Genomic DNA, 14,747 nt, shown 5'->3' on the forward strand with positions numbered 1-14,747 from the left:
GGCAACGGCATTGAATTTGCGAACACCAACGTACACACATTGTACGACATATTCTGTTGTTAAAATAAGGTTAAGGGTAAATAATATTATTTTTCATGTTCATAAAATAATTCAGTTAAAAGTTATATATGACGTGACACACATAATGCAATACCTATATATAGTGAAAAAGATGTATGCAAAATATATTTTTTTTAATTATTCAGGAAATAGATAGTTTTTTTAGTTTTTTTTAATGACACGCCCAATATATTAACTAGTACTCTAATATAATACATAATTTGGGGATGGTGTAAAAATATAAATTGAATAAATGATTTTTTTTTTCACTGTCATTCTGTTTAATTTATAAGTATATATATATATATATATATTGTGTATTATCCACAACTCGCATCTATAAATTGTACGATAATTATGGCTCGTCCGTGGATATTTAAGTATAATATAATTACTAAAGTCTGCCAATAATACTATGTATATGACTCTGTGTAATATATAATAGCCGTTTAAATAATATTTCCTATGGAACGATTAAGTATATATTAACGGTACCTAAAACTATACAATATACATATATAGTATATAGATAATCTATAGGTATATATAATATAAACTGGCGTAGGCACTTGAGTAAAATGTTTAAACGTCAGAGCGGTTCATATAATACGTATAGGTATAATACAACGTTTATATATATAGTAGTTATTAGACCATCGGGTAAGCAAGCGGGCGGACGGTGTATCATATTATATTATTGCGCCTGTGGACCTAAGCTAATAAGGAATTACAACGTCGCGGCGCGCAAGTGAAACCTTTACTGCAAGAAATCCTCAGGCATACATTACATATATATATATGCCGTAAATACGTTATGATGAAATAAATTTTAACGGAATAGACCACAAAACTATTATTATTATTAACATTAATAACACAGTCTCTAAAAGTCAAAAAACACAGAATTTTTAAACTCGTGTCATTATAACCCAGCATTGTACCGACCGAATATATAGATAGATATACACGCATATACCTATTATAATAATATATACAATAATTAGTAATTACCTGTTAATCACACATAGGTATGTATACATAATATATTTGTGTAACAGTTCGATTGAGCTGTATTGCAGACTGTGGGTTTCAAAATAATCGCGTAGTTTTGCTGTAAGACATTTTGGAGTATTATTCTGTGCAAACTTGTATTACACATATCCTGACGTACCACAAACCATTGGCGTAAATAGAAGGACCTGGAATAATATTTCAGAAACTCCCTTATAAAAATACCTCTCAAGTCCTCATCAAGTACCTAGGTTCTTTATTTATAATGTTTGTCTGCAATCTAAAAAATAAAGCAAATAATAATTATTAAAATATAAAAAATATATTTTAAATTATTTATTACATTTTTTGTATGTGGCATCAAATTATAAACACGAAGTTCAGTGTAATGATGAGTTAATGATGTTGGCTATGAGTCACGGACTATAATATTATGTACGATAATATTTAATATATTATAAAATATAACCGTAAACTTTTCTATTAAAACAAATTTAGCAAGTAGTTTAAAGCAGCAAAGGTATTTGATTTATAACTATTTAGAAACCTGAAAACCAGTAAAAGCAACGTATTATCTACTTGATTTTAATTCTGTAAAAAAATGTAAGTTGGTCAACCTATTTTTTTTTTTTTTTTGTATGTATGAATTTATTCTTGACAATTAAATTAAAATTGTACTTTAATCTTATTTTGATTTCTCAAATTTTGAATATTTTCTTTTTAAGAAATTGTTACCGTGATATGTTGTTAAAAATCTAAAGGTTTGTTCACAAACACAAAACGTAGCTAAATCACCATGTCAATCTATTGACCATCCTGCTAAATAACGTCTTAAGCGTCAGAAACCATTTGACTTAATTTAAGAATTCAAATTAAGGGCAGGATGATCCACTTCATTGGAAGTGCATCCTTATCAACTTGTTTTGTATGAAACAAAAATTAAGAAAATAAAACAATAATTCAAAAATTATATAACTTAAACAATAATCTAGAAAAACCTAAAAAAATAAAAAAGCCAATGAGCTCTAGTAGTAATAGAAATACAATATTAATTAAGTAAAGTAAATTACAATTCAATTTCAATTCTATGCATCTACGTGTAAGCGTATTTTTTTAGACTTTTTAATTTTAATTAGTTCCTCGAAAAGACAAATTATTTTATTATATTGAATGAATTAATATATATATATATGCGCGCGATGTTAGTGCCGTAGTGTTGGACACACGCAACTATTATAATTTACTATTATACTCACCTAACAAAAGTATGCGACCACACGCGCAACTGCGTAAGGACAATAATTGCTTATTGAATATTCATTAGAAGAGGCACGCTCCTTGTAGTTACATAGAAATATATAGAAATATAATTCATTTCAACTACTAAGATAAAATAATTTTTATTTCAATTTCATTAATATGTATAGATGTAATTCCCATGTCATCTTTTTATTTTTGGTCAATATTATGGTAGACTATATTCCCCTAAAAAAATTATCGCTATTTTCTAAAATAAATAAAGTGATAAAATTCAACAAATGATCCTTCAAAAATACTAGGAAACTATATATTGCAAGATGGCATGTGCAATCTATACGTATATTAGTATAGAGCACATATAACATATCTGTATATTCATTACGTAAATAAAAATAAAGAAAAACTTGTATAAATTACCAACAAAATAATATTTGCATTCAATTATATAATAATTATATGTACGACATGATGCATTTTCAGATTAACCGACTTGAATTCATTTTAAATGTTGACTCTTACTCTTACTGTAATACAGACTAATACAGATTTAACGATTAATATTTCTAGACTTCTGATGTTTAACAGCGTAAAAAAATTAAAAAACTAACTTTCGGGATCGTTAAGTAGCAATAGTAATAGGTACAATAACTACAATATCTGCACTATTAAACAATATATTAACACTTAACATTACTTTCATGATATAAATCAAAATCATCTACTTTTCATTGGGTTAATGATGAATAAATTGTGCTTATTATTAACTTTAATATTAAAATAATTTAAACATTATATTAATTGTATGTAATGTACTAATGTACCTGTATACTAAGTTGTTTTGAGCGGGCTATTGCAGTATAATAACGAAATTAACCACATATTACAATATTATAAATCCGGTAAAGAAAACATTACAATTTCTAATCAAATTAATCTTGTCTAATGGCTGTGTTATTGTAAAACTTACATTTTATAGATAAGTTTTCAATATTGTTTTGAGTGTGATAAATTATAGGTAGGTACATGCGAAACTGATTGTGGTCTATAAAATTACTTGGGTATATAATTGGCTGTATATAGCAAATTACGATCCTATAAATTATTCGTGGATAAAAAGAGAAATAATAATTAAATAAAAAGTATCTACGTGTATTTTCTGGCCCGAGTTAATTGATTCTTTCGTATATAAATTAATGATATTAATAGTGTTTATCATATAAATATCTATTAAGCTGCAAGATTAAATGTCTATGTTGACTATTTTAGATTGGATTATTTAATTATATAACACTTAATAGTTGTGTTTATTTCAGTACTTATGTCCAATCCAATTATGGAAAGAGTCGGGAGATGATGATCTTCAAAGCTTTTTTTATCATGGTTCATAAATAAGAAAATCGATAAATTGCATATCCTTAAAAAATCCTAATACACGTGTTAAATATTATATGTTATAAATTATAACATAAGGTAGTTTAATATGTTTAGTAGAATCGTTGGTGTATAAATTTCCGTGTACATAATAGTCATAATATATAAAATAAATAATAATAATAAATAATCGAAGACATTACTGATATATGCTATCATATATATATATAACATATTATATAAAAAACAAAAATATATTTACGTAATTTTCAGGATTCCAAAGATGTATTTCAGGAAAAATCATAAACCACTGAAAACTGAGTACCAACGTACGACGATATATAATGCGTAATTTTATTTATTTGTAGTAACTCAGATAGCAGCTGGTAATGAATCCAATTCAGGCTGTATTTTATTTTACTATTACACTCTTCTGTTTTATAGATTGGAATGCCTACAAATACATTGATAAAACATTGGTCATAGAATCATATGAATATGAATTATCACTGATTAAATATCCAACGCTGCGAGAAAAAAAACGCTGAAAAAATCTCTGATCAAAATATTAACATCTAAACGGTCTTTTATATATTATATGCGCACGCGTGCGCTTATATTATATTATCCGCTTACGAATAAGTACGCCCAAGGGCTGAGAGTCGAAGAAAATCGTCTCCAGTCGTATTGAGGCACACGCTTGATATACCCATGATAATAATAAATATATATGAAAAATTATTATTATATATATCTACCGAAATACCAAGTACCTACATAATATTCCGTGTATACGATATATTATATGCACGACGCACGTGTATGTACAAGTTTACATGCACATGAGTACACACACAACATCATTATACGTACATTGTATATATAATGACGTGACGTAAAAAAGTCATTATGTAGATGTATATTACATTGAACACATTTGATCATTTGGCAATGTATATTAATTTTGCATAACTTTTATTTCGTTTTTATATATTATTTTTTTACGCGGGTTTTATAATATACTATACCTGTATAACTCAATTGTCCCAAAAATAAATGAACAGATATTAAATAGCTGAATTCTATATACCGTGGCTGTACTCCCGTCTTGCCGTACATTCATTTACGGGCAAATCGGAGCTCCGTACCTCACTTTGGAATATCCAAACAAAATTAACTCCATTTATATGTGCCGGTTTGTGTTTGTAATCCCGTAGATGGGGTGCTCAATCCCTTCCAAAATTATCCGACTTTCATACTGAGGAACTGCAGGGGACATAGAGCTGCGTGCTGCAAATCGGCGTTTATGTACTGATTTGTGAACTTATTTGATAGAGGTGAGCGATCTGACTGTCTCGGATTTAATCTAGAACTTGTTATATTTTCGAACATGATTCAAGCTATAGACTCTAAACTTTTCTGATATATCGTTGAGAAAAATCTCAATAAAATAAAATAGTTTATGAGTCTTTTTACAAGCTACAATAATATACTGACATTGTCTTGGATCGCGCTTGAGAAATTCTTATTCAATTTTTCTCCAAATACTGTTTACGGTCTTCGTCCGTCTCATTATTGACTCACGACAACCGTGTAGTTGGTTCGCGTTGCGCATACGCTGACCGATACTTCGACGCATCGCTAATGGTATTTTTTCGAAAATTTAGATGGCAAAGTTGTTAATTCAAAGTGAATAGCTTACAAACATTTATGAAGTTTAAACGTAAAACGTATGATATTACACTCAACACTGGATACTTTATTTATATCTTTGTGTCGTGAAACAGTTATTTTTATGCATCCGGACATCTATCGCAAGTATCATTCTAATAAAATATAATATACTGCATAGTAACTTGGTAAAATGCTCGTATGTAAGTGTGATGATATATTTATATTTCTACGGGTATCGAATAAAATATTGCTGCAGAAATATTATTTAATAATTTTAAAATATGAATTTGTTAAAAATATTAAATAATTATGTAAATCTATATATATTATATATTAATAAATATAAAACGTTGTGTTACCAACTATTATACGTACATCATAATTCATAATATTATACAAGTTAGGTACTTGTTATCGACAGGAAAATTAATTTTGTTTGATTACAGTTAGGATTGGTACGAAAAGAAACGATGTGTTCGTGATAAATGGCTACAGCTCAAAACCTAATTCGGCGGGCAATGACTTTGTTGTTGCAAACGCTCACATATTAGAATAGAATTTACGACTACTTACAAACACAAAATTGTGGTATATACACACCACGCAGTTTGTTTTGAATAACTCGGCAGAGGTGGACTGCAGAGACCAACTTCACACACGTATACCTACCCTACCTATATGTGCGAATAATAAGGATGAAATATCGATTAAATCATTTATCACGAATGTACGTACCTATAGTGCCTAACTATAATGCGACGACTACTTAGTATGCAAGACACTATTTATTTTCACAAGACAATTCACGCTCATCCTTTTGTAGACATAAATCAAATTATTTTATAATACGGTCTATACCGCGCCTATTCTTTACTGCACGGTTGTTCAAATTAATATATACGTTTCGCTAAACTATCCGACGTAAAATAAAAAATAGGTAATTTTTAAGGTCGTTTCGGTGTGTAAATAATAGATACGCGCTTCCATCCAGTATATTGTACAGCTGTGACACGAGATTTTTCTTGGTTTCTTTACTATACTGAAAAAAATGTAAAAACAAATAATTGCATTTTGACCTTCACGGTATGCAACTATAATACTATGTATACCTATACCAACCGTTCATAACGTACCTATTTGTTTGAAAGAAATATTTTTTCCTACTTGAATCACACTTTGTATATTTTGTATTTTATACAATATGGTGACTATAGAAAACGTTCGCTATGTTATTAAAACACACATACACATACACAGTGTGTTCGCTATTCATTCAGTGTGTAATCTATGCAAACCGAGAAAAGCGCGTGTTTTTTTTTTGTTTTATTATCGATAATGATGAGAAGTTTTTATACGTTTTATTATACTTTATTTATAAAATTATTTTAGACACTTTAAACATGATTGTATGGTAAACGACGCGACCTTTTCCATTCGATTACAGCGATAACGTGACATTCAGTCGCTGCGATGCAAATATTACGCAGATAATAATATAGCATTCAGTGATTGTATACATCACGCATAATATGATATTATATTATATTATGTTATACATTATACAGCATACACCCATATCACTATGAAAAAACGAAACAACGCCGACGCAATAATAATAATAATATACATTGTAATGTAATTCAATACGCTTAAATAATCGGACCACAAACGACAGTAGTACTATACTATAGTGAACATTTATATAATATAAACATATTTTAATAAATGTAATTTTTAAATGTTTTTTTTTTTTTTTTTTTAATATAATTAAATATTGGAATGGCCACTTAAAAATGTTTCAGCGATTAAATTTCTGTATTTTTCATAACCGTTAATGAAATTAACTATGTCAATATACTTACTCAATGTTTTAGTATTGTTGAATTTCTGAAATTTAATTTGACTCTTTGTAGGTACTTATTTATATATAAACAGCGAAAATGATGTCTACTGCTGATGACGCACGCAACTGCAGCACATAAAACTTAGGTTAGGATATATGTTATATATATAAATTATATGTAGGTACGTAAAATACGCACGAATAGGATAATTTAGTTTATTTTATTTCCGCACAATATTCAAACAGATAATACCGTAATTATAATACCTGAAAAAAGGTATATTGTAAACAAAAAATAAATAAATAAAAGTATAAATATAAAAAAACAACATATTTTTTTTTTTCTACGAAATTGCACATTTATTCGACAAACATTACACTGCACTTGAATATTATACATATAGGTTATATATAATTCAAATTCTACGAATACGGTTTTATTACAATCTCAAATATTATAATACCTTACAATAATAATAATAATAATAAATAATAAATAATTATTCACCTTTTTCCTTCAAACGTTTACACGAGGAATATTGGGGTAACAGTGTTATATAACATATAACTTTATAAGTCATTTATATGAATATAATATAGTATGTATAAAAAAAAAAAAAAAAAAAACTAAAAACAAATGATGATAATAATAATGAGTGTTCGCAATAGGTATATTATGTATCTAATAATTATACCTAGGTACGTGTGTATATCAGAATAAGGTTATAGATTTCACATCGTGGACAGCAAACGAAATCGTATCGATATATATATATTTAATATAATATATTTATAAAAGAATTAATAATTATTACTGCACATTAAAAACTACATCACAGAATAACGAATACTAAAAACTACGATTTAATTTTCTTACACAATAAATATATTGTAATGTATATATAATATATTATATATAATATACATATATAGGTTCAGTACGTCATTATTTTATAACTTTATAGTAGGCATCATCACGTATAAAGTTAAGGCGATTAAAACATATAATATTTATATACGCATATTATGTGTATATCGTACAACGACATGCGACAGTATAACATGCTATTACAATAATAAGTATTTAAATAATGATGGCTAATTTGTACAGACCTTATACAGATAGGGGAAAAAACAAACAAACAAATAAACAAACAAACAAATAGTCATTGATGTATGATCTAAGAACGACGGTTAAAATAATAAATAATAATATGTTATTATTTACACGCCGCATAGGTATATCGCGGGTACGCATAGGTACGCGAGTAATAACGTGCATGCAGCACACGCGTAGTATCTACCTGCAGCCGTGTGTGATATTGTGTGCATAGGAAAATCTATACGTGTTACGATAGGCGTGTATATGTACAAAATATATTATGTCACATTGTCGTGACATTTAATATTAAATATCGTTTTGCTACAGAATAATCGTCGCCGCGAAAGTGTGCGCGCTACACGAGAGATCAGATATTATACCAGCCATATTATTATTATCATCGTCATCGCAGCACGGTCGTCATAATCGCGCCGAGCGCAAACGCTACGCCACGCTCGTCCGCAACACGTCGTATTACAATAATATTATTATACCTGTGTGTGCTGTATGCGAATCCAAAGTGCGGTCGGTCAAAGGTCGGACGACGTTCGACTTATTGCCGAACACGTGACTGCATAACAATATTATTATTGAAATCGTCTACCTATATACACAACATAATCTATACGTGCGCTAAAACAGTGTTAAACGTTGTTGCGCACAGTGACAGGAAACTCGTATACCTTTGCATCGTACGCGCCGCGTAACATTAGTTGTGCAGCGGGAAATAAGACGCCGCGGCGTACCGTAAATATTGCTGTTGCTGCTGTTGGTGGTGGTGGTGCAACTGCTGCAGCTGGCTGTGGTGCATCACGTGGTGTTGGTGATGGTGGTCCTGAAACGCTATCGCCGCGGCGGCCGCGGCCGCGTGGTGCAGATCGTACGGCACCATCAGCGGTGCCCGATAACCGACCGGCGCGATGGACGGGAATCGCCGGAGAATGTCGTCGTCCGCTTCGTCGTTGTCGTCGACGTCGTCGTCGTCGGTGCAGTAATCCGCGGCGGTCAGCGGCGGCTGAGGCGGTGCGGCCGCGGAGGACGACGGGTCGGGTCCGATCAGGCTCTCGATGTCGAACGGTCTCTTGACCGCCGGCTTGGTGGCGCAGGCGGTGATCGCGTCCACGGCCTCGCGGTGTCCCGTCACCGCGGTCGCGGTGTTGCGGCTGCGGCGGCGTCGACGGCCGTCGACGCCGTTGTCGTCGTAACAGTGCAGACGGGGCCCGGCCGCAGACGCGACGTGTCGAGTGGACGGCAGCTGCTGTCGCTGCGACAGCGGCGGAGGCGGCGGCGGACTGCCGGCCGACGACGAACACGGCGACGACGACGACGCGGAAGACGCGCCCGACGACGACAACGACGACGACGGAACGGCCGCCAACGACGAGGCCGCCGACATGGCTGGATGGTTGCGCTGCATGTGCGCCAAATTGTTCGCCAGAGCGATCAGTTCGTTGTCCAATCTGTATATACAAAACACACAAACCAAATGATAACCGTTAAAAATGGATCGACGTGAGCGGAATATACATAATATACCTATCATCGTTATTATTATTGTATACATATTTGGGTGTTTTAGGGCAACGGGCATATACCTCAACGTTCAATCAATACGTTGTATTATGTGGATGTACGCGGGAAAAATTGATCGTAACATACATAAGTATGTACACAGGAAGGGTCAGGGGTACCCACTGACACTCCTCAGAGAATTATTAGTGAGTGATTGGGTGACTGCAGGTTCTGTGTGAATTTATTATATGGTATTTCGATGAATTTTTGTTTGATATTATGCCAAAAATACTAATAACGCTTAAAAATTGACTGGTGAGTATGGGCACCTCGAGGTATTTATTTTCGACACCCTTTGTACATACACCGTCATATATTTTATTTATCGCGAATAAATGTCAAAACGTACACGATATTTTGTGTTGAGTGTGATTGCTATGCATACGTTATCCCGTACCTACCCGTGTATGTATTGTGTGTAATGTGACGATAAACGTTGAGTTAGAGTATAATAATTAATAATATGCCTATCGTATACTTAACGCACCTGTCTTTGTCGGACTTGACCAGCTTGAACCGTTTGCGGCGCCGCAACAGCGAACCGTTCTCGAACATGTCCAGGGCGGCCGGATGCAGAGCCCAGTACGCGCCTTTGCCCGGTCTGTCGGGCATCCGCGGGATTTTCACGAAACAGTCGTTGAACGACAGGTTGTGCCGGAGCGAGTTCTGCCAGCGCTGCGTGTTCCGTCTGTAGTACGGGAACTGGTCGCTGATGAACTTGTAAATGTCGGACAGCGGAAGCATTTTCTCTGGCGAACTCCATATGGCCATGGCCGTCAGCGATATATAACTGTACGGCGGTTTTTGGTCGCCGTACGAGTCGCGACTGGGCCGCGGCATTTTTACGAGACCTTTACGCTCGCGCGGAATTTTATGTAATAAACGTTGTGGATATCCCTAGCTTTAGGTAAACACGCGTTTCAGTGATGAGCACGGCGATACGGTTCAAAAAAACTTTGGCGATAACAACACCGCGCGCGCGCGACAAAATCGGTCGACCGCAGTGCACGATGATGATATTATTATTTAATAATTATACGGAACCGACGAAACGCAAAATTGTAAATTATTATTATTACCGAAAACCACACGAACAATATTATCGTTGTTATTATTATTATTATTATAACTGTTGTTGTTTTGACGATATTATTATCATAACGCGTGCGGCATTACCAAACGACTACGACGGCGTTCGAGTGCGGACTGAACGGACGCGGTGCAGTTGCGGCGGCGGCGTGGCCGACGGACGTCACGGTTAGGTCGGGTGGTCCGCCCAATGGCACGCCGGTGCGGGACTAATGGCTCAGGAGGCGGCCGCGCCGTCTCGGGCGCCGCCTTCCGTTCCCCCCGCCGGACAGTCGGTCAGAGATAAAAGCGACCTGAGCGGTGGGGACGGTCCTTTTCCTCTTCCAGCAGAAATACCTCGTCAAAAAATCGTCTTCTCCTTTCTTCGTCGACCACCACGACGAAACGCCGAGTAGGTACCTATACGTTTTTCCGCGCTCTCCGCCGACCGCTAATAATAATAAATATTTAGGACGATTATCGCGTTGGATGCTCTGCAGCGCTCGCGCGGGTCTCACAGAAACAATAACGCTTCACCGTATACAAAATAATCATGATATTATTATTTTATTGTTATTACTACCTATTATCATTAAGGTTATATGATTTGTATGGATAAATATAACTAATCATCATTGGCGTGCCAGATGTTTACAGTTATTATATTGTAAGTCCTGAAATGTTCCAAAAACAACAATATGATTATTAAATCATAATATACAAGAAACGCCCCACAGACGAGTTAGATACCTACTTCAGGCAAATTAAAACGACAACACAAAGATATATCTAATAGTTATATTTATTTTAGCAATACGCCTATATACATATATGTATATATATATATTATGTGGGTATAACGTAAAAGTACCCACCACTTAAACGTCAACCTTATAATTTTATTGGGGAGAAGAGTCGTGTGAATTTCGAAATTGGAGTTATATATATATGATTACAAGAATTACGTGCTTAATAATCGCAACAAAAAAAATTAATTTTTAAAATCGAAAATGGGGCTGGAGAAACCTGTAGCTGTTATTGCCGGCTGTGTCTGTGTATTTTTATTCAAGTCACATATCATTTTACAAAGATTGTCGACTGTCGTACTAATTTAAAAACTTAGTTTGTATATTTTCACGCGGACAAGAGAATATTTATAAGACTTATGTGCATATTAAGTTATAAGATTTTTTTATTTTAATGCTCTTGACGTCTCATATAATATTTTGATGAAAATATACAGTTAATCATATATTATTATATCATCAGTTTTTTTACTAAGTTTGTATTTTTTAATAAGCTATATGCTGCACTTAATGAAAATTATTACAGTATAAAGTACTATGATATGTTATGGCTATGCATAAATATGTTTAATGTACACCTTACCTCGGGTGAAAATTTCTGTGAGCGTCTTTGTATTTGTATAATAGCTTTTCATTTTAGTCCGTTGCTTAATTTTGTCGTTTAAGGGGCACACCGTGTTGTATATATATGCATGCTATCTACATAAGCGTACGCACGGGGCGAGTCGGTCCGGCCCCTGTTCGACCGGAATCTTTTTAGGGGCATAATATAATTTCAACCAGATACTAATACTAATAATAATGAATCAATATTGCATTCGTGGCAAGATAATATGAAACCAAATAATTCTATAAAATCATTTAAAATTATTTTTCACTGTACAAATTATTCAGTGTAATACCTGCAGTTACAAGTTGTTCCTGCGCGAATGGATATTTTCTAAATTAACAATAGTAAAAATAACTTAAGGAGTACTATACATCGAGGCCGACTTAATAGTTTATTATTAATGTTTACTGAACCAAAACTAACATCTACCTATAGTATTAATATTGACATGGTCATTGACGAATTCAAAAGTATGGGAAATAGGAGAATTCATTTGTAATTCTTTAATTTAAATGATTATACTTAATTAAGTTTATATAATATAATATTATACGCCTATATATAGTTTTTAGAAATTAAACTAAGTTAGTAACCTGCTCAATAATAGCCTGTTGATTGACAATTTTCCATTTTAAATAGTCTATTTGTTAATAGTTGATCATATTTCTTTAATTTTTCTACAAAAATATTTTTTATATACCTATCGTGAAATACATTTTAAAACATCTTTTTTTTTAATTAACAGATCTGCTATTAAGCCGAGTAGTAATAGATAGGTTAGGTATAGGTACAATGTAAAATATATACTAAAATATTTATTTATAATACTATATATCTATATTATTATGATGGAAAACCAGCTCAATTCGTATAATAGTCGTGCAGTATTATTTATGATTCATTTATGTCGTGCTCGTTTCGTTTAGTTCTCTTTGAAATGAAAATTCAAATAATTAATTATGTCCGAAAAATGCAAGGCGAGTTAGTTCTCTTAGGTAATTTTAAATACTGTTTTGTTAGAAAACATAAAGATAGATGTATCAATCGGTTTTTACAGACAAAGATTGCAGTATTGAAAGTATTGTAACAACTACAGATTAGACCTAATATCTCTACATATCGCAGTCAAACGGTTAGCATAACCATTTAGTTAACTAACGACAAAAAATTAAACGACACATATTATGAGATGACTGTAAAAGAAAAGCCGACGATAATATTTCTACCAGGCCATTAAAAATTATACAAAATAAATTAATTATAAAGATAGTCTGACCCTGACAGATATAAGATACAGTGATATATAATCTGTGCGTAAAGCAATATACAATAAGCGACGTAAAATGTATTCTGTTTTTCTCACATCATTCAACGAAGCAATGTCTCTACTGAAATTGGTGGAAAATTTTTTTTGTTTATTTGATAGTGGAGATCAATTTGTTTTTGTTCGAGAAAATGACGAATTTATTTGTATAACTATTATACTAAGAAAAATTGTAATTATATGACAACACAAAATGAGTTTTTGGAGATGGCACATTTGATTATATACCCACCAAAATGTTTTTTACAACTTTATAACACACATATCCTTATACAAATGGTTTTTATGTGCCTTAACTTTGTGTTTTTTTTATGAATAAAACAAAAATAAACTTATTTGAATAAGTAAAAATTTATTTTGGAACTATGTCAACAATTTTTTATTTCAACTTTCAATGTTCAAAACTCATTTGAATTTTGATCTGAAGCTCGTGAAGCTTCAAAATATATATTTCCAAACGTATAATGATTGTAACATGCCGTTTTATTTAGACTTGCAGGTTAAGAAAAGTAATATTTAAAATCTAACCTTATCGTCTATAAATTAGTTTATAAAATAAACTGGACTTTACCCTTTACGACTTAAACTTTAAGTGTTTTTTTTTTTATTAAATAAAAAATCAGTTTTAACCTCCATCCTCTAACATCTAATACACAGAGTGATATATATGTTTTAAAACAAACTCAAGCACAAACTTTGATAATAATATATTCTATTATAAAAACAATTTACCTACATAAACCTATGGCCAAAAAAAGATAAATCTAAAATTGAATCAACATGATAAAATTATAATGACTATAAAATCCACAAGGATTTAATTTTATATTTAAAAAAAAAAAAAACTAGAAATTCCTTACCAAGACAAAAAATTTTAAAAAAAGAAAAAATGTAGAAAAAAACATTTTAAAAACTATTATTTTTTAATTTTATTTTAGTTTGTTACGTAGATATAATGTAACGTGCGTATTATTAATATCGAATAGTTTTTATTTAAAAAAACAAAATGTTTTAATTGAATTCCCGAACAAAATAAAACATATTCA

The 14,747-nt window shown here is 32.2% G+C and overlaps 1 protein-coding gene across 1 annotated transcript; it reads right to left on the reverse strand.

Annotated features, from left to right (window-relative positions):
* Positions 1-7,840: 7,840 nt before the first annotated feature.
* LOC112597833 (fork head domain-containing protein FD4-like) lies at positions 7,841-11,290 on the reverse strand. Its single transcript, XM_025344059.1, has 2 exons — positions 10,381-11,290; positions 7,841-9,781 (listed from the first exon to the last, which is right to left on the reverse strand). Exons 1-2 carry the CDS (start codon positions 10,731-10,733, stop codon positions 9,031-9,033), a joined length of 1,104 nt encoding a protein of 367 aa, XP_025199844.1. The 5' UTR covers positions 10,734-11,290; the 3' UTR covers positions 7,841-9,030.
* Positions 11,291-14,747: the final 3,457 nt, after the last annotated feature.

The sequence above is a fragment of the Melanaphis sacchari genome, unplaced genomic scaffold (genome assembly GCF_002803265.2).
Source record: "Melanaphis sacchari strain LSU unplaced genomic scaffold, SCAv2.0 Contig43_pilon_pilon, whole genome shotgun sequence".
Lineage (NCBI taxonomy): Eukaryota > Metazoa > Arthropoda > Insecta > Hemiptera > Aphididae > Melanaphis > Melanaphis sacchari.

What these genes read in the sequence shown, in the direction of transcription:
- LOC112597833 (XM_025344059.1), bottom strand. Translation starts at nt 10,733, where the DNA reads ATGCCGCGGCCCAGTCGCGACTCGTACGGCGACCAAAAACCGCCGTAC. An exon ending in GTCAAGTCCGACAAAGACAG is followed by an intron (nt 9,782 to 10,380) that starts GTGCGTTAAGTA and finishes TTGTATATACAG; the next exon opens with ATTGGACAACGAACTGATCG.